Here is a 20,082-nt window from a genome sequence, read left to right on the forward strand (position 1 = left end):
CCACTTCACTGATCTCTAGGTCCTGGCTCAGCACTGGCTCCCCTCCTGCTTCTCTGCTTCTGCTGCTCGCTTTCCTGGTCATCTCTTCCCTGGAGGGTTGTGGGTAGTAGGCAGGGTAGTCTATCACCTGGGGTGGCTGTCTAAATATTCTTGTTTTTGATTCATCTTTTGCAAGATTAATAATGCCCAACCTGGTTGTAACAGGAAATTACACATGATGGAAGACGCTGTTCTAAGTGCTTACCATAATCTAATGCCCCAATATCCCGCAAAGGTGGGTCTGCCATTTTCTCTACTTTGTAGGGGATGCAAGTCAAGCACAAGGAGTCTGCTCTTGGTGCTAAGCTAGTGAGTTTATCCCGACATCCAGGCCCAAGGGGTGTGCCTTTGTGCTGTGCAGCAGAAAGAGCTCTCATGGTCCCTTTAGTCCTTGGGCTTCCCACTGTGGTGTTTAGGCCAGAATGTAAAGTGTTATTGTAGGAGTGTTGTGAGGCTCCCGACAGAAGAAGACAAGACGCCTTAGACACCTATGTATGGGCAACGCTGAGCACCCGGGTGGTCACATGTTCCAATACGGAGAATGCTGGTGTTAGAACTCTCACATTTGTAATGGACAAAGAAAAGAAGGAAGAGGGGGAAGGGGAAAGAAAGAAGACAGGAAAAAAAGGAACAGAAGAAAAGAAACAGCTCAGGATAACCTAAAGAAAAAGAGAAACGTATGAACACACACAGCTACAAAATCCAGGGCAATGGGAGCAGCGTCTTTTCCTCTAAGCAATTATGGATGTCTGGCTTTGATGTTTTAAGCCTAGAGCTTATCATTCACCTTCTCTGGTACTTATCACCAAAGCTAGGAATGTCTTCTTCTTGTTGCTCAGTTCTGGGAGGTATGTCGTTCCCCGGACTGTAGCTGAAGCAAATGGGTGGGTTCTCTATGGAAGTACTGGGCAGAGCAGAGGGCGATTAGCCATCAAAAATCTGTGTGCTGGTCCCCAAGGGCTGCCTTGAAGCCACTGGTACAGATCATCTCGGGGTGGGAATAATGGCGTGTTTACATTCTGAGTCGCTGCTGTGTGACCTTGTTAAGTTCCTTACCTTGCCCGTGTCTCAGTTTGTTTACCTTCTGGAAATGCTGCAGGACTAAGGAAGATAACACATGGAACAATTCCAGCCGCATTAAGAACTCAGTATTTTTATTTTGAACAATCGATCTGGACACAGAAATTTGATGCAAGAGATTTTAATTGATGCCTTTCTTTTCTTAAACTTTATTTTGACTTGAAGAGCATGTCTGAGTAGGTGGATGACTCAGTGTCCACACCTAACAGGACAGTCAACAAAGTGGAGTCACACATTCAGCCTGCAGGAGGAAGAGGTCCACATAAGTCTTTACTAGCGCACAGTCCACTCCAACCAAACAACTATGTGAACTTCCCTAAAGCTGTCCAGTCTGCCTTTACTTCAGGTCCAGATGCCGGACTGTATGGTAGGAGCCACTGAACACAGTCCTGCACCCCAAGCCCCAGCTAAGTCACGTGTCCTCTGGGAAAGGAGTGGAGAGGAGGCTTTTGGTGAAAAGGGTCACAGGCTAGTTTGCATAGACTACTTCAGTCTTGTTTTGGGGAGAACTGAGCTCATTGCTTCCAGCCCTTGAATCCTGCGGTCATTTCTTTGTGTACAGTGTTCTGTAAGCTAACCAGTTTGATGAAGCATAATCTCCTGGGCAGAGTCCCAGCACAGGCACATGAGAAAAAAAAAAAAAAGTGGTACCATTGAATTTCCCTTCCAGGATCTGTTCTTTCTTTGGACTTGACCTCCAAGGAAGTTCTGTGTTATATGTGGGTCATGTCCTGGCGTTCTACAGCTCCCTTCAGAATCTCTCTCTTCCAAAGGCTATGAACGTGGAGGCACAGTCAGAGGATTCCTTTCCCAACATCTGTCACTGTTCTCCACCACTCATCCCCCACATGGTCTTCGTTTCTGGTTTTGCTTCATGTTTGAATTTTTTCTTTAGTTTCATGAGATTCTGTAGGTTAGCCCTCAGCCTCCCGTTTATCTTCTCCTTCACCTTTCCACTCTGTACTTCTGGAAGTCATCTTCTTCATGTGGCTTCATTGTGGGTTTGTTGATCAACCCCAGAAGTGTGAAGTTGTGTTTTAACTTATTTTCAAGTCACTCTGGTCCAGTGACATTTTGGGTGTCCCTTTGTCTCAGAAAAATTTTCTTCTGCTGTTGTCCCATGCTGCTGCTGGGATTTTATGAACACTTGGATGAAGAAAGACACTGACTATCCCCATCATTTCCAGTAAAGAAATAGTAAAAGAAGATGTAGGGGACTATAAGCTGGAAGTAAAGTCATTGTTTGATTTTGCAGAGGACAAAGACGGAAAGAGAACTATATTATATAAAGGTTCAAAGTGTAGTCCTTTGAAAAACAGGAGACTGTATATGAGTCATGGGCATATTAATAAAGCTTTATTCTTAGGGGAGAGTAAGATTTCCCAAGGACATTTCTGTCTCTGTTTATATTTGAGAAAAAAGACCAAGAAGGGCATGTTAAGAAAAGACACTATCAGGACTATGGTATTTGTAATTCCTTTATTGCCTGTGCTCACTTGTGAAAGAAGACTGGACAGCTTTAGGGAAGTTCACGTAGTTGTTTGGTTAGAGTGGACTGTGGGCTAGTAAAGACTTATGTGGACCTCTTCCTCCTGCAGGCTGAATGTGTGACTCCACTTTGTTGACTGTCCTGTTAGGTGTGGACACTGAGTCATCCACCTACTCAGACATGCTCTTCAAGTCAAAATAAAGTTTAAGAAAAGAAAGGCATCAGTTAAAAGAAGGAAGACCAAAGGTCTTCCTTTCTACCACTGAGTCTGGACGAATCCTCAGAATCCATCTGAACACACGCCACCATCCGATCAGGGTTGACGATGGCATGAGAACCCATTTTCAGTTGTTTGGCTGCTCTCTCTCTCTCTCTCTCTCTCTCTCCTGGTCTTCCTCTTCCTTCAAACTTTGGATAGAAAACAGGGACATTAATAAAGAACAGTGAATTAACCTAATAAATAGTTCTTGAGTACCTGCTTTGTGCGAAGCATTTTTTTAATCACTTGAATACAAGAGCCAGAGTTCCACTCTGAACCTTGCAATCGGTTTTGAGAACCAAAATATACTTAGCAGCTTTCCTGATAGGAGAGACTGTCTATGATGCCATGCTGGTGAATGACAAGGTGGACATATCTTTACATTAGTCAGATGTGTCTCTATGAGAAGAGGGTATTCCAGATTTAGAAAATTAGAAGCAGTCATGTGAGAGGCCTAAGAAAGAACTCCCAGTAGGGAAGATGGCCTGGAGGAAATGAATAGATTTGTCTGTTTCCATGCTGTGGATGAAAATGAAAACATAACCAGTGGGAAGATTGAGTTGGACCTGATATGTCATGGACAGGAACTTCAATTATATTGGAGATGCAGTAGGACTCATTGGAGTGACTGGAATGAGGCAATTTGATCAATTAGGAAGATGCCATGAGCTAATATATTTTTGGAAAAATCTAGTGGCTGGTACTGTGTACTGGATATATATGTATATATACACATACACACACACATATATACATATATAAATGCACACATATACATGTATAATTTTTATTTATTCTTTGAAAATTCTGTACATTTATGCAATGTATTTTTATCACATCCTCCCATCACTACTTAAACTTCTCCCAGTGCTCCCACCTGGTTTCCCACCTAACTCCATGTTTTCCATCTTTCTGTTGTTATTGGTAATCCCAGTCCAATTAGTACTGCCCATACGCACATGGGTATGATGCTATCCATTAGTGTCTCTGTCCTCAAAGTAGAGTGACTTCCTCAGCAGCATCTATTTTCCATAGCTCCTCTACTAGGCGTGGAGCCTCAGGGACCCCTCCCTCCGTCTGTTGTGGAATTTTGATGGTCTTGATATTATGGATATAATTACAGTTGCTGTGGGGAGATGCATCCAACAGCCCTGTCGTATCCAAAAGCCATCATTTCCTAGCTCTCCTCATTCACCAGCTCTTACGTTCATTCTACTCAATCTTCTTAGATGTTCCCTAAGCCCTAGATGAAGGGAGGTTGGTGTAGATAATTCATCCATAGCTGAGCACTCAGAGTTACATACAAATTGGCAATTAGAGCAGTGAAGATTTTCTGCATTCACTCTTAACACTGCCTCTGACCAAAATTGAGAGCAGCACACATTTGTAGATATCAACATAAACATTTAGAATGCAATCTGACAGCATGGATATTTAACGTAACAACAGTAGATTTCCAGCTAGAACCTATGATCTCCCAGGTTTACAGTGCCAAGCATGAAATAGCTCCTCTGGAGCATACAGACAGCCAGTCAGAAAGTGGTTGGCTATCCCCAAAACTGTCATGACACTGTTGCATCAGTGAATACTTTGTTAGTATGCAGCTTGATATTGTGGCATGTACTCTCCCATGCTGGCTGAGATCATTGATTTATTTCCCTGCCTCCCCCCGCTCCACCCCCCACCCCCATCCCCCCTACCCCCCACCACCGCACGCGCCGGAAGCCTGCATAGCATCTTCTGGCACTGTGTAAGATAGCCAGTAAAGAGAAGGTTTCCTGGTCAGTTGAGGTTGGTTTATTTATGCCTTGTAGCCAAAGTGAGTGGTGTCTTCAGCAACAGGCTCTTACCGTCTAATTATGGTGACAACCGAGAGAGCAATGGCGGTAGCCTATGTTGTGTTGGGGGCCCCTGGAGCTCCTGTGACTAAGAACTCACAGGGAAGTATCCTGTGCCTAGCACTGAGTTTTTCTGTTAGTAAACTATGCCGTCTGGGAGCAGCACTGTCTGCCCATGCAGGGTACTTTTGTTCAAATTCCTTTTAAATATGTGTACTTTATTTTTAAATTAGCCTGCAAAGTAGTGGATTTCCTTAAGACTTCTTCATCTTCAGTCTTGGTTGAATCACCCTCTATCCCCTATGCTCCCGTGTCCCCACCCCCACCCCCACTTATACCCTTTAACCCAGAGCACGCCCTGTTCCTTCATGGGACCCGTTACACTCTCCTTCTGATTGTATTTTTTACTTGGGTTACAAGTTCATAGGTTTCCCTGTAGCGTTTTCTTACACCTTTCATTTTGGTCAATCTTTCCCTCACCCTTTCCCCGTTCCCTACCCACTCCATGTTTGAATCTTTCCAGTCCCAGTAGTTTTTATTTTTCCAGCTCCCTTTCTTTAATGTGTCCACTACTCAATGCCCCTTTCTCATTACCTGGCTTCCTCATGTATTCCAAGTTAATCAAACAAAATGGGACTCAACACTAGAAACCACATGAGACAGAACATGAGATGTTTGTCTTTCTGAACCTGAGTGACCTCACTGAGTATCATTTTTTGAAGTTCCATCCATTTACCTACAAATGTTATGATTTCATTTCTCTGTATAGCTGAGCAATATTCACTGTGGACATGTACCACATTTTCATTATCCATTCATCAGTTGATGAACATCTAGGTTAGTTCTATTTTTCTAGCTATTGTGAATTCAGCAGCAATGAACATGGATTTGCATGTAGTTCTGAAGTATGATGTAAAGTCCAGTGGGGTTTTCCCAGGAGTCCTAGAGCTGGGTCATACACTTGTTCTATTTCCAGTTTTTTGAGAAACCAATCTGATTTCTAAAGTGGCTGCACTAATTTACAGTCCAACCAAGAGTGTATAAGAATGCCCTTCTCCCCGTATCCATTCCAGCATCTGCTGTCACTTGTGTCCCGGATCATTCCCATTCTGACTAATGGGAAATAGAATCATAAATTGGTCTTAATCTGCATTTCCCTGATGATTTTAGTGTTTGTCCCAAGAACCTTCTGCTAGTTCTGTAGCTCTTTTTTTTTTCTTCACTTTTCTCATTATTATAACCAAATACCTGACAGAGCCTATTAATGAAGAAGGATTTATTTTACCTTACATTTGTTTGTGACTGGTCATGTCATAAGGGACGGGATGGAGGGAGCAATGAGGGTGGGGTCCAGATGTACAGAGAGAGTCAAGTCTCAGGGCTTGGGCAGGCAGAAGAAGAGCCGAGCTGGCCTACCTCTGCCAGCCAGGTCTCGATCTTAGATTCCAAAACTTCTCAAAACAGGACCAGCAGCTGGGATCAAGATTGAAAGACATGAGATGATTGGAGGAGATTTTATATTCACATTGTAACACACGGGAAGATTGGTTGAGGGTTACAGAGGAAAGCACAGCAGGCAATTAAGGTGGCTATCCAGTCATTCATAGACAGATCTGATGGTAATGGGGGGGGGAGGAATAGCGTAAGCAGAGAAAAGTGATGGATTTGGATAGGTATTTGAATAGTGCTTTCTGAGCAATAGACGTGAAAAGTTACTACGACTAGCTAGCCCTGCTTCAGGTATTTAGTAGATCTGGAAGGACTTTGGGGTGTAGCTCAGTGGCAGAGTACATGTTTTACATGTGTAGCTCATAGCTCAGTCAGTCCCAAGCAGAAGCAACACACACACACACACACACACACACACACACACAAAAAAAAAAAAAAAAAAAAATACACTCACACTGAGCACACACACTCATGCACACAAACACACACATGTACACACACAAGCACGATACATGTGTGCAGGCATACAAATGCACATATGCACATGCTCATGCTTGTGCCCACATATATATACAACACACACATGCAAGAGTACACACATGTTGATCCATGATAAAATAGATCTTATTTTTTAATTAAAACATACTTACATTTTCCCCTTCCTTTTCCTCCTTCCAACTTCTCCCATTCCCACTCCCTCTCCTCACAAAATCATGACCTCTTTTCCTTTAGTTGTTATTTTTACATATATACATATATATGTATGTATATGTGTGCACACACACACATATATGCATTTATGTATCTTACCCAAGTCAGAATGGCCAAGAGCAAGAAAACAGCTGACAACCAATGCTGGAGAGGATTCGAGAAAAAAAAAGGAAGCTCCAGCCACTGTTTATGAGATTGCAAACTGCTTCAGCCACTCTGGAAATCAATGTGGAAGACTCTCAAAAAGCTAAAAATAAAGTTAGATTTAAAAAAAAAAAATGGATCAAGTACATTGAATAAAATTTCCTTTGGTTTGTTACTTTTCCCGCCACACCCGACAGTGAACTTGTCTTAGCTCACAGCCTGCATTCTTCTAGCAGGCCTTATGAAATAGAGAATGAAGGACCAGAGGATTGTCATTTTGCTCTGACCCTTGTTAATTTTGCTCTCTCTCTCCAATCTGTGTTTCATTTCCAGGCGTACTTACCCCTCACCTTCTGGATCACCTTGTTGGATGCCTTCTATCAAAGTCTGGTCTGCTTCTTTGTGCCTTACTTTGTAAGTCTTCGTTTGCTCCTGTGTTTGCCCCTAATGGCTCGATGATGCTTCTGTGTACTTTGCTTCCAGTCGGCTGTCAGCTGACTGATGGATAACCCCTCACGATATGTTACGTAATGGATTCAATTAAGTACCTAGTTGATTTCTCTCGGGTCTCTTATTAACTCTAAGCTGTCCGTTAATTTTTGTCAGTGGCTTAAATAAAATTTAAGTTCTGGCCATTTATAAATGCATTAGTAAAAAATCATCGAGCAATATCAGAAAGAGAAGAGCTTCTATTAGTGAGTATTGGGCTAATTCTATCAGGCTAAGACTCAGAGTATTAAATTTAAGTGCCTGTAAGAAATATCTTCAGAACTGAATAAAAACCATATTTTTACAGATGAGTTAAGAAAAAACGAACTAAGCAAAGAATGAATAAAAGTTCATTCATTATAAAAGTTTAGCTGGCACCGAGCACGTTAGAGCTGCGCAGCTGTCTGCACCTTGTTCCAGAAGGAAACACGTGTGTGATCACAGAGTAAGCTGACAGCATTGAGGGTAAAAACGATGATCCTCACTAGGCTGGCAGTTTCTGTGCTGTGTTCAAATGAAATTACTTGAATTAGCTCCCTTGAGTATTCTCACTATATTGCTCTGCCAGAGGAATTTATACACAGCAACTGGACGTGCATTCAGAAAAGGAGACTGAGAGAACAGAGAATTGAGAACTGGCAATTCTCAAGGACTTCACAATGCGTAGGTGAGAGGGAGGGGATATTTACCTACAAGTGTAAGCTTAGGATAGTCACAGCTGCTGCTGCAGTGATTTCTGAAGTGGAACGGATTTGATGTGTTTGTGTGCCTTTAGGAGCTGAACTATGAACAAAAGAGATCAATGATGATTCAGAATGAAGAGAATTCCACCTAAAAGCTCAAAACGTAGATAGATAGCCTATCTGGGAGAGTCGGTCTCTTCCCTGAGAATGTTCATTTTTCCTAAGTGACCGGTTAGTTGATTGAACTGTTGTAGAGGATAGTCAAGCCACATTTGAGCTATAGATAAAATGGTGTTACACCACCAAGTGTGTGCCGTTCCTCACACTCAGCACCTGTTGTTCTCTTCTTGTAGACCTACCAGGGCTCTGACATTGACATCTTTACATTTGGGAATCCCCTGAACACAGCAGCTCTCTTCATCATTCTCCTCCATCTAGTGATCGAAAGCAAGAGTTTGGTGAGTGATTTCCCTCTGCCCGGGTTGTGTCTTCTGTTGGCCGCAGACCTGCCAAGCCCTTTGCGGCTGTAAGCTCGGTGCTGATAACTGTAATGGCGCTATAGAGAAAGGGTCATTCAGCGCAAAGTGGAGGGTCACTGGGTGCCTTGATGCCGAGTCCAGAGAAAGTGAGAAGTACCTGTGTGTGGCTTTGTTTCTGTCACCGGTGGGTACTTCATAGAGGCGTGGGTCCGTGGATACATAGGAAAACACCAGCTGTGCTCAGTAGGTTTTAGACCAAGCTGATGGCTTTGCCCTAAAGTCCATGACATTCTGCGCCATAACCTTTCTCTGTTAACTTTAGTAAATGAGGACATTGTGCCCTGTGGTCATACAAAATATTTTTTGTTTCCTTGGGCAAAGATCCTCTATATTTTGCTTAGGATGAATTTGAAAACCCTAATAAAGCTCATCAGACCTCACACAGTGAGACTCTGTGTGTGTGTGTGTGTGTGTGTGTGTGTGTGTGTGTGTGTGTGTGTGTGTGTTTGAGACAGGGTTTCTCTGTGTAGTTGTGGTGCCTGTCCTGGATCTTGCTCTGTAGACCAGGCTGGCCTTGAACTCACAGAGATCCTCCTGCCTCTGCCTCCCGAGTGCTGGGATTAAAGGCGTGGGCCACCACTGCCTGGCACAATAAGACTCTGAACCTCTGCCCGACTTCATTTCCTTCCTCAAGGGCTGGTACCACATTTTCCCTCTTTCAGCTTCTCAGATGCGTTGAGCTCATTATCACATGAGAACCTCACTACTTCCTGTTATCAGTGAAGATACTTCATTTTCCCTTGTGTTTGTGAATTTTTACTAACTTCAAAATATTACTTTAAATCATTGTGTACATTAGCAAGCACTCTTTTCCTCTAGAACCTTCCCTGTATCACCTGGTATCTCATTTTATTCTCTTGCTTTGGTTTGTAAGCTTAAAAATAATTTATAGTTATTCATTTAATTATGGGATTATCTGGTTCATGTTTATCTGCATCAAACTATAATCTGTGTGAGTCCAGGGTTTGTGCCTGTTTTGTTCACCATATAAACCACTGTGAGAAATAAGACTGATTCAGAATAAGTGTTCAAAAAACCCACGTCAGTGAGTAGGTAGACACCTGACCACTACAGGAGTATACTTATCATCAGGGTAAGTAAATGGATTTCAAACAGGAAGTCACTGGATGAAGTTATGGTTCAAAACATACAATGCTATATTATCAAATTATTTATACCAAGTCATAAAGTGGGACCAAATATCTATTTTTGGCATAACTTGCTTTGCTTATGCATAATGACCTATAACCAAATCTTCTAAGCCCCAAATGTGATTAAAATGTTAATCTGTGCAAAGACCAGATTAGCTCAAGGAAATCCAAGAACTTTGTTTGCTTTCCTTTGAGCAACTGTTGAACTTTTACACAATTGTTAGCAATACTTTTGGTTCTACTCAAAGTCACGCCACAGCCTCTGTGGTTTGTGTGATCCAGGGGAACTGACATACAGTTGGGGTTCACTGAGGAAAGAAACAACAGTCCATTCTGGAGAGCCTAAGCAAGTAGACATGTTCTGAAAATTACATTGGGGAACCATGGTCCAACAAACAAAATCCCAAGGAGTCAGCGGAGGGCCAGAGAGCAGAAACTAACGGACGTGCTTGTCAGGATACACAGTGGTCTGAACCGACTGCATGTGTTCCCTCCTGCTCTTGCCTCATGCTACAGTCCTAGTTGCTGGGGATGAGATCCCGCCTCCCTGGCTTCCGTAACAGGCTCTCACATAGGAGGGCTATGTTGCCAGTGCTATGCTCGGTGTGGAGTGTTCTCTCCAAGGAGAGTGAAAGCTAAACATGCAGTAATGTCCCCACAGAAGTACAGCTCACAGAAGTGTTCCTTCTCCAGGGGATGTGCTCCAGAGCTCAGGGACTCTGCAGTCCCTTTTTAAGAAAGTCAGCCTCTTTGAATGCCTGAAACATGTGTCCTTCGCACTGCTCACTGTGTTGGGGTCACCTCCCACTTCCTGGGCAGTTTTACCCAATGTTCTCCGCATTCACTTCCTTGTGCCAACTCCTTTACAACTGTGGGCTGTGACGTCACAGTCTCACTTGCAAAATCACATAATAAGAGGGGGAAAAACTAGACTAGTGCTTAAATAGAGCATGTGAGAAGAAAAACATGAAAGGAAAGAAGGAAGGAGAGACAGAGGGAGAGAGGGAGGGAGGGTTGGAAGGACCCATTGTTCTGGGGCATGCCATTTTTTATTTTATTTATTTATTTTTATTTTACAATACTATTCAGTTCTACATAATAGCCACAGATTCCCTTGTTCTCTCCCTTCCTGCCCCCCTCCCCTTCCCCCCAGCCTACTTCCCATTCCCACCTCCTCCAGATCAAGGTCTCCCCCGAGGACTGGGATCGACCTGATAGACTCAGTCCAGGCAGGTCCAGTCCCCTCCTCCCAGATTGAGCCAAGCGTCCCTGCATAAGTCTCAGGTTTCAAACAGCTAACTCAAGCAATGAGCCCAGGACCTGGTACCACTGCCTAGATGCCTCCCAAACAGATCAAGCCAATCGACTGTCTCACCTATTCAGAGGGCCTGATCCAGTTGGGGGCCCCTCAGCCTTTGGTTCATAGTTCATGTGTTTCCATTCGTTTGGCTATTTGTCCCTGTGCTTTATCCAACCTTGGTTTCAACAATTCTCGCTCATAGAAACCTTCCTCTTTCTCACTAATTAGACTCCCAGCGCTCCACCCGGGGCCTAGCCGTGGATGTCTGCATCCAGATTCCTCATTTTTAATCAAGGAGTTAGCAACATCTTCTGAGCAGCTTCTACATTTTATAAAATCTGAGCAATCTTTGTGACTCCTGTGAAGATGTCTACTGTGGGGAAATATTTTGCATACTTGGAAATAAAGTAAGGGTGAATTGGACCTTATTTGAAAATTGAAGTTCTAGAAAAGAGATTTATAAAGATGGTGTTTCCCAAAGAAGGAAAGCCCAAGCCCATGGCAGCAATAGCATGTACCCTGCTGGCTATGATGCATGTTGCACCAAGTAACATGGAAGAAGGCCCAGCAACTCTTACAAGCTTCTACCCTAAGAGGTCTAAGCATCCCTCCCATTCATTGAACTTTGTTTCCGTGAAAGGGAGTAGAAAGCTGCAAGCCACTTGAATGCTGACTAAGGGAGAATAAGAGGATGGGTAAGCATATGTGGTAGCTACTGGGTATGTGAATGGCTAAAGTTTTGAAGATTACTGAATAAAGGTGATTTCATAATCAAATCAACGAGTGACTATATAAAAAATGGAAAAGGAAATCCAAACACCTCCTGGTACATGGACAGTACAAACTGAACCAGTCAACAGAATCGCCCATTGGCTTTTGATTTAATTTTGTAGAATTCAAACAGTGGCATGAGCCACTCATGAATGACACTCTTCCCTTTTGCCCTTGGTGTCGTGTGTCTTGCGAGGTAAGGTCTGTAAAATGGGCCACTCAGAGCTTATTGTACTGTTTCTTTAATGGAGCAAGTTTTCCCAGATTGCAGTGCGCCACCAGTGAGCATTCGTCTTCTGGCCCTTCTTGTCTTACAGACATGGATCCACATGCTGGTCATGGTTGGGAGCATCTTGTCGTACTTTTTCTTTGCCTTGGCTTTTGGAGCCTTGTGTGTGACTTGCAACCCACCCTCCAACCCCTACTGGATCATGCAGAAGCACATGCTGGATCCAGTGTTCTACTTAGTCTGTGTCCTTACAACCTGCATAGCTCTTCTGCCCAGGTATGTATGTAATTTGTTTTCTCAAGAGAGTAAGTACATGGAATCACAGGCTTCATCCTAAGAATGAATGGCAGACTGCCCTGCTCAGTGGTGAGGAAGCCAGCCTACATGCTAGCTACAGTATTGGTTTCCATTGTCCCATAGAACAGGACTAGATTAAGCACGTGAAGACCTCTGTCATTGAGAAGTCCAATCCGATTGACAGTTCACAGGAAGAAAGAAACTTTGCCTCATGGGCTTGCTTATCCAAGGACCTATCATGCCCTATCATTCTCTCTGCTGTCCCCTGAGCCCTGGCTTTTGGTCTGCTACCATAGAATACCCAAACTAGGTAACTCCCAAACAGAAATGTACTAACTCAGAGCTCTGGAGATTGGGAAGTCCCACGTCAAGGAACCAGCAGGTTTGGTGATTCTCATTGGAGGATGAAGCCTTAAAGCTTCATCCACATATGGCAAAGGCGGAGGATCAAACCCCACGTAGCCTTCACACTTCCTAAAGGCTCTCCTGTTATATTGTTAGAGTGCACATCATCTATCTCATGCCAAAAGAAGCTTCCGGTGGGCAAGGGTTATGGATCTGCTAACAGGCGCCATCTTCACTTACGCAGAAGAACCTTCCTTGCTTCAAATGCTTACCCCTACAAAACTCATGTTGAAATTTATTGTCATTGTAACAATAGAAGAGGGGAACCTTTATGCTTATTTGGCAAGCAGAGAGAGTACTTATCGTTTGCTGAGTGCCCTACAAATAGTAATTTATTAAATATTTTTAATTGTTGAATTTTAAAGTCATGGTCTTGCACAGCAGCCCAAGCTGACCTGGAACTCACTGTCAGGCTTAAGCTGGCTTTGAACTCATGGCTATCCCTCTAATTTAACCTTCCAAGTGTTGGAATCATACGGGCTCACCCCGACACACACCAGGTTTAATATTACTTTAATCTTCATTTTATAGCTTACTTCCCTTCCTCTATCTCAGAAGCCAAGTGCCTCCCAGACTCTTTTACTTTTTTTTTTTTAAGCTGGTTAATATTTCCAATGGTTCCCATGATGCATTGGAAGTGAACTTAACTCTGTGGTGGTCTTTGTAACCTAGGTTTCTATATCGAGTTCTTCAGGGATCCGTGTTTCCATCTCCAGTTCTGAAAGCCAAGTGCTTTGACAGACTCGCTCCAGAGGAGAGAGCAGAAGCTCTCAAGAAGTGGAGAGGGACAGCCAAGATCAATCAAGTGGCATCTCCATATGCCCTCCAATCAGCTGCCGGGTCAGGAGGACCCATGACTGGCCCCTCTGCTGCCCTTGCAATGAAGTCAACAACAGCGTGTGCGGTTGAGCAAGAAAACTTACCTGCATGTGAGACTGTGCTAGACCTCGGCTGCTCTGAACTGGGAGCCACGAAGATGCCTGAACCTTCAACATGTTAAACACACAGGACACCCTGCTTAGCCCTGTAGGAAATCTTTCCAATTTGGAAGGATTCAGAAGAGGTGTCTCTCAAAAGTGAGGCTCACTTGCATTTCTGTACAAGGGATATCAGCCTTTTGCTAGGCATGGAAAAACCAACACCATGTCTGCAGTTGTATACCTGTGTGCACATTTGTGAACAAGGGATAGTGTCTGACCTCAGCAGAGTTCAGGGAAATGGAATATTTAATTCAGGATCATATGTTGTTTTATGAGACTAAAGGAATTTTACTTGTCTTATAAATGCAAACATTATCAAAGGATAATTATCATTTGAAATATATTTATTTTATAGGTAAGTCTCATGCATTTGGAAAATACTTTGAGTGAGATACAACCTGAATTTTCTTTAAGAGAAAAAAAAAAGTACTTTTACAACTGGTTCATTATAGCCAGACAATGGCTCACACCTTTAATCTCAGCGCTTGGGAGGGAGAGGCAGGTAGATCTCTGAGTTCAAGGACAGCCTGGTCTACAAATCGAGCTCCAGGACTGCCAAGGCTGTTAAACAGAGAAACCCTGTCTCAAAAAACCAAAACCAACCAAACAATCAAAAAACCTGCTTTATTAGGAAAACTCGTTAATTTAAAGTCAAATCCCCAAGAACCGTTTGTTTCCCGTGAGAAGAAGCCTTTGGTCCCCGACTGCAGGTGTTTAGCATCCTCGTTTCAGCACTGTGCTGAAGTAGAGCCTTTGCAGGAAAGGGAGAGAAGAGGGTTAGTGTTTCCAACAGCACCAGGCTGACTTCTGCTCTGTCTACTGTTACGAGATGACACACGAGCTCCCCATGTGCAGGTGTTGTCGATCAGAAAACAGACAACTAGGTAATGAAACATAATCAGCTGAGCCTAGAAACTGAGCAACCCCTGAGTTCCAAAACTGACGATACCCGCACCACCGTGAGACAATCATCTTCAAAACAGTCCTCCAGAGACCATTTGAGAGTCCATAGTCATAACAGTGCTCAACTGCCTGTCTGCATTTGTAGCCTCTACAGAATGAAATCTGGGTTGAGACTGATACAGGTTATGCTCAGTGGGACTCCCAAGCTCTTAGAAAAAATTAACATATTTAAGGGTAGCAATGTCTGTAGCAAGTTTCCTGCTGTGACACATCGTGGACTGGACGCTGGCTTCATTTAGTGCCTAGGAGCTAGTTTACACCAGGCGAGTCAGTTGGCTACTGTGAGGTCATGTATTCTCGTTGAAGTCTTTCAAAACTTCTGTATTCACCTGAAAGCTGTCACCTACCCGTCATGTGGAACTGCCTTCATGACTCTCTATGCTAAAAGTCAGTATCTACAGCAAAGTCTTATCAACTGTTATTCTCAGGGCCTAACCGTTGCCTGCTTGTACTGTCCTAGTCACTTTCTGTACCTTCCTGTTGTTGTCAAATGTCTTTTTATATAGACTCATTTTTTGGAAGTATGACAATATCATGTGGCTAAAGGAAGTGGCCTTCTGCTTCCCTAAGATTTTTTTTAAATAAATTATTTAATGAATAATGTTCACTGAAAGCTGTCGTCACTCGCGTGCCTCCTCTCTGAATGTGGGTATAATTGGTGTCAGAGCTGAGAAGGAGGACGCTAAGGCATGCCTTTGCCAGGATGCTGTTTGGACCTCTTCGTTTATGGGGGGAAAAATCACATCATTCATTCATTGTCCCTATAGCAACTGGAGTTCCTTGCTTTGAGATCGCCATTCCTGAAATAAACGTTAAAGACATGCATGCTCCTATGCATATAAAAGGCTTTAAAGCATCTAAAGGTTAAAGGGATATACCAAAAAGGAGTGGAAGAAGGTCGTTTCCAAGATATAAATTATCTGTCCATAGGAATATATGAAAGCATTGAACCCTCACAACTTTGTTCATAAATTAGGTGCAAACTCAATGTGTTAGAAAAATCTGAAGCTACATATATCCTTGATGGAATCATTTGTGTATCTTGCTACAAAAGTATTGCTGCGTTTAATTACATGTTGATTAACTTGCCTTTTTTTTTTAATTTGAAAACTTCTAAAAAAAAATAAAAAATAAAAAAAAATAAAAAAATAAAAAAAAAAAAACCTCCCGACTGCTAGACTGAGGAGATTCAGATCTTTGTAAAGCTTTTTAAAGGTCGAATTTACAAGAGAATAACAATGTTATGCAAAATTAGCATAGCTAGTGTGGTGTGGTATGTTTTCATATTTAGAATATTTCACCAAATTCTGAGGAATCCAAGAAAATGAATAATAAATGGTTTGGGGTATAATTTTATTATAAAAGTTTTCTAAAGAGTAGGAACGCTTGCAAAAATGCTCCGCAGGCATTGGAGACTCGTGTTCTCTTAGCAGGGCTGATGTTTTGGGGTACTCCAGGAACAACTAATACGATTAGCAACTCCTAAGACTAAAGATGAAGTTGTTACTAGTCTGAAAGATCAGGTTCCTGTGAGAGTGAGATATATATAACATGTAAATTTTGGCTGACAGGAAACTGGGTGCCACTGTGCTATAAGAGAGAGAATCACTTTCCTGGAAGGTGGTATCTATATTCCATCCATATTCCTCAAGAAGAAAAAAATTATCATTTCATTTGTATTCATAATTATTGAAAATAACCCCAACATGTCCATTTTACTGAATATGAGTTCATCAAGGCTAAAAAATTGCTTCATTAATTATGTGCCAGCAATTGTAACAAAACAGACCAATGGTCTTAAACCCTCATGCCATTGTGAACACAGTACAAGTACTCTTTGTAACAAGTTCCAGGACAAGAGGTGAATAACATGGAAAATAAGGGTTGAAACAACTTGTTGGATTTGAACTATATTGACACATAGAAAAAGCATACAAAATACACATATAAAACTGCAGGTAGTCCCTGTTTGGAATGCTGAGGCAGGCTGGTTGCTGGTGAAGTTTAATAGTACATCCTACTTATTCAAAAAGGCATTTGGATGTTACATAGTTGATGTCTGGCTAATTAAATTAGGTATGTATTAAGGTTTGTGTTTGGAAGCTTTTTAGTGGAAAAAAAATACTTTTAACCACTAATTGCTTTGGAAATTGATTTGCGTAAAGTGGCCCAGTGCTTAAAAACATCTTTCAATTTTTGTTTTAATTATCAATGAGGCAAAATGGCAATACCAGATGTTAGACATCATTGGGGGAAATTGCAAAATGTTTTGCTCCATGCAACATTTTGCTCCACTTTGAAATAGTTTCTGTAACATTTCTGGTTTGGGTGAACACAGGAAGACTAATTTCCAGATTTAATTGGGGGTGGGATACCTTTGATTTTCTTCCCCCTTTTAATTGCTTGTCTCCAAAGTGGAGAAGGTTCTCATTCATTTTCATATAGGCAAACAATATATTTCCCCAAGAATTGACCTAGTTGTTGAAATCTTGGTCATATAACTGATATAGACTAAAAATCCCCAGTAACAGGGAAAGTCCTATGGAGATTTTTTATGGAATTACAATCTTAATTTGAATGTAGAAGGGATAGAATTATACTTCTGAGTGTTAGTTTTGATGGCTAGAGAATTTTACATTCTGTATGTCTTGCAACTTCAACTGTCTAGATCAATACGATGGGTCTTTTCTCTGTCTTTCATAATTTCTCCAAACTATTTAGAAGAGTCTGGCAAATAATATAAGCATGTACTTCATCTTGGCTTTTTATGAATTAAAAGCCAGTTTCCAGGATCAGTTCTGAAATGTGCCCCCTATGCTGCAGTGTTTGAACTGAACCTGGAGGAGATCCATCAGTATCTCCATGTGTTTGGTGTGACAGTATGAAAAAGAACTCCCTATAACTCGTTACCCTAGAGCTCCAAATGTTGTCTCTATGGGGTTGATAATTCCACACTACATTCAAGGTTAGCCTAAGGGAAAAAAACAAAACCTACTTTGGTCTGTGCTTTTAAAAAAGAAGTCGTGAACTTAATGAAAAAGTTGAAAAAAATCAAAAGCTGAGTAAAATGGATCTGAGGCAAACAAGAGGTCTTGCAGTGTTGGCAGGTTGGGCACCCTGCCCATGAAAAGCCCGTCCATACAGCACTTAGTGGGACACTCTGGACACTCTTCGCAGTCAAGAGGGCCATTCTTGTGTGCGTTTCTGGCAAAGTCTCTGATCATTCTTCGAGTTCCTTTTGGAGAAAGGTCTGGATATATATCTGTCTTTCGATCCATTCAACAAAGTAAGACACATTGCTGTACACTCCAGGCCCCAGAACTTTGGAGAAGCAGACGGAGCCCCACGAAGTTAAGCCAAATAATGTCCATTGTCCTCCAGGTCGCTCACAAACCAGAGGCCCACCACTGTCTCCCTGCAAGAAATAGCATCTGCTGTTAGTCATGGGATTTCAGAGGTCTAGTGGCAGGGTTATCATCCTAAGGGTACAATAAACCCAAACCAGCTTAACTGAGTTGGAAAATTTCAACACAGTTTTCTAGCATAAGCCTGGGAAGGTGTCTGCTTTCCACTGTATAAACAGGACTTCCCAATAAACATGATGGATTCTGAGCTTTAAAGGGATAGATGTAGTTAGTAAAGAGATTTTTGTTCTCATCACAAGGTCTGAAAACTCTTAGTTGCTTCCTGCAAATAGCAAAATGTCATAAAAAAAAATTTGATGTATCAAAACGAATTATCTCAAACAACTTTATTCTTTAAATTGGATTGATCTTATAAAAGTAGAAAGTATCCCAAATGGCAAATCAAAACACCGCCCCCTACTAATCACTTGTACAAGATGTTCTTCTGAACCATCACAAATGTCATTTAATTGTGCAGGGTAATGGCAAGCATGGCTTAGCTCTCTTTAATTCTGAAGTCTGAGGCGCACTCTGATCACTCCGGAGCCGCAGAACAGCTGTGCAGAACACTCGGCACCTGCTCCTCGCCTGCCAGCTACTTTGTGTACCTACCCATTTGAACCCCAGAGGCAGCTCAGCACAATAGCTGACGAATGTTAAAACAGAAAATCACTCCCCTACACTGCTAAGAGGCACACTTTGCACATCGCTATGGCCATACACCCTGTCTGAGGATGGAGGCAGTGACATTTGACAAATGTCTGGTAATCAAATGAGGGCCACGAGATCTCAAGCAATGTCAGGGTGGTCACTTTAGAGACAATTCCTTTCACACACTATGGGAACTGGGGGTGGGGTGGTGGTGGCCTCATATATCCTAATGTCTTCATGGTTATACCTGGCAATGACATGTTGCTGTACACTCCAGGTGTTCCCCTGCTGCTTATGACAGTGGATTTAAACCTGTGGTTTCCACTTGCCTCTCATAATTAGTCTTGTCCTAGCCACCAAGGTGATCAAAGGAGACGGACTGACACAACTGTCCTCCTGGCAGTGAGCCATTTTCACAGATGTCCCTAAGGGGTCACACATGACTTGTAACGAGCTATGCAAGCTCACCGAGGTCATGGAAGACTCTGATGGCTTGCGTAGTCAGAAGGCAGCTTACCATGCATGAGTCCACAGTGCCAGACTCGTAGCCAGCACATATCATCCGACTGGTGATGGTCTTCATGTCAAAATAAGACTGGCAGCGCTCCAGAGGAATGATGCGGACCTCTCCCTCCTGCAGCTTAAAGGGCACTGCATTCAAAAAGAAGAAGGAACCAGAAATGCACAAGTTCATAAAAGTAACTCAAAGGTATGGCCAGCAAAATACAAAGTGAACGATAGTATGGGAATATTTTCATATACCTAGAGAACCACATCTTTCCCTTAAGTATCATCTCAAAAATCTTCCGGGTGCACAACTTTAATCCCAGCACTCGGGAGGCAGAGGCAGGTGGATCTCTGTGAGTTTGAGGTCAGCCTGGTCTACAGAGTAAGTTTCAGCATAGCCAGGGCTACACAGAGAAAACTTGTCTTGGAAAAAAATTTTTTTTCAAAGAGGAGACTTGAAATTGGAAGCCCCAATTTTTTATTGAGAAGATTTGATAGCAGTCATCTGGCAAAACTCCTTATTTTTCTAGTATAGCAGAAGTGTTGCAATGATTGTGTTCCCCCCACCTTGTCATGTGCTATGGAAAAACATCAGCTTTAACAATGAAAAGGGGAAAACAAGGCAGAGTTTTTAGCTCAGCATATCTGTCTTGCTCTCTAGGACCAGAGAAAACCCGCTGACCCTCACAGGGAGAGGCTCTCCT

The 20,082-nt window shown here is 42.5% G+C and overlaps 2 protein-coding genes across 5 annotated transcripts in view; one reads left to right on the forward strand and one right to left on the reverse strand.

The window, feature by feature from the left end:
• Atp10d (ATPase phospholipid transporting 10D (putative)) overlaps positions 1-14,388 on the forward strand; it is a 90,034-nt gene extending 75,646 nt beyond the window's left edge. Inside the window, exons 20-23 of one of the 3 annotated variants that reach the window (XM_028861409.2) lie at positions 7,343-7,423; positions 8,535-8,639; positions 12,260-12,447; positions 13,546-14,388. In XM_028861409.2, coding sequence (XP_028717242.1) covers positions 7,343-7,423; positions 8,535-8,639; positions 12,260-12,447; positions 13,546-13,873 — 702 coding nt within the window. In that variant the 3' untranslated portion in view covers positions 13,874-14,388. The remainder of the gene's footprint in view (positions 1-7,342; positions 7,424-8,534; positions 8,640-12,259; positions 12,448-13,545) is intronic. The other 2 variants (XM_037209083.1, XM_037209084.1) reach the window with 2 other exon arrangements.
• A 70-nt stretch (positions 14,389-14,458) lies between these two features.
• The window catches only part of Corin (corin, serine peptidase), a 220,968-nt gene continuing 215,344 nt past the window's right edge, over positions 14,459-20,082 (reverse strand). For both annotated transcript variants that reach the window (XM_028861320.2, XM_028861267.2), the window contains exons 21-22: positions 19,389-19,522; positions 14,459-18,231 (exon numbers count right to left, since the gene is read on the reverse strand). In XM_028861320.2, the coding sequence (XP_028717153.1) occupies positions 18,037-18,231; positions 19,389-19,522 (329 nt within the window). In that variant the 3' untranslated portion in view covers positions 14,459-18,036. The remainder of the gene's footprint in view (positions 18,232-19,388; positions 19,523-20,082) is intronic.

Source organism: Peromyscus leucopus, chromosome 10 (genome assembly GCF_004664715.2).
Source record: "Peromyscus leucopus breed LL Stock chromosome 10, UCI_PerLeu_2.1, whole genome shotgun sequence".
Lineage (NCBI taxonomy): Eukaryota > Metazoa > Chordata > Mammalia > Rodentia > Cricetidae > Peromyscus > Peromyscus leucopus.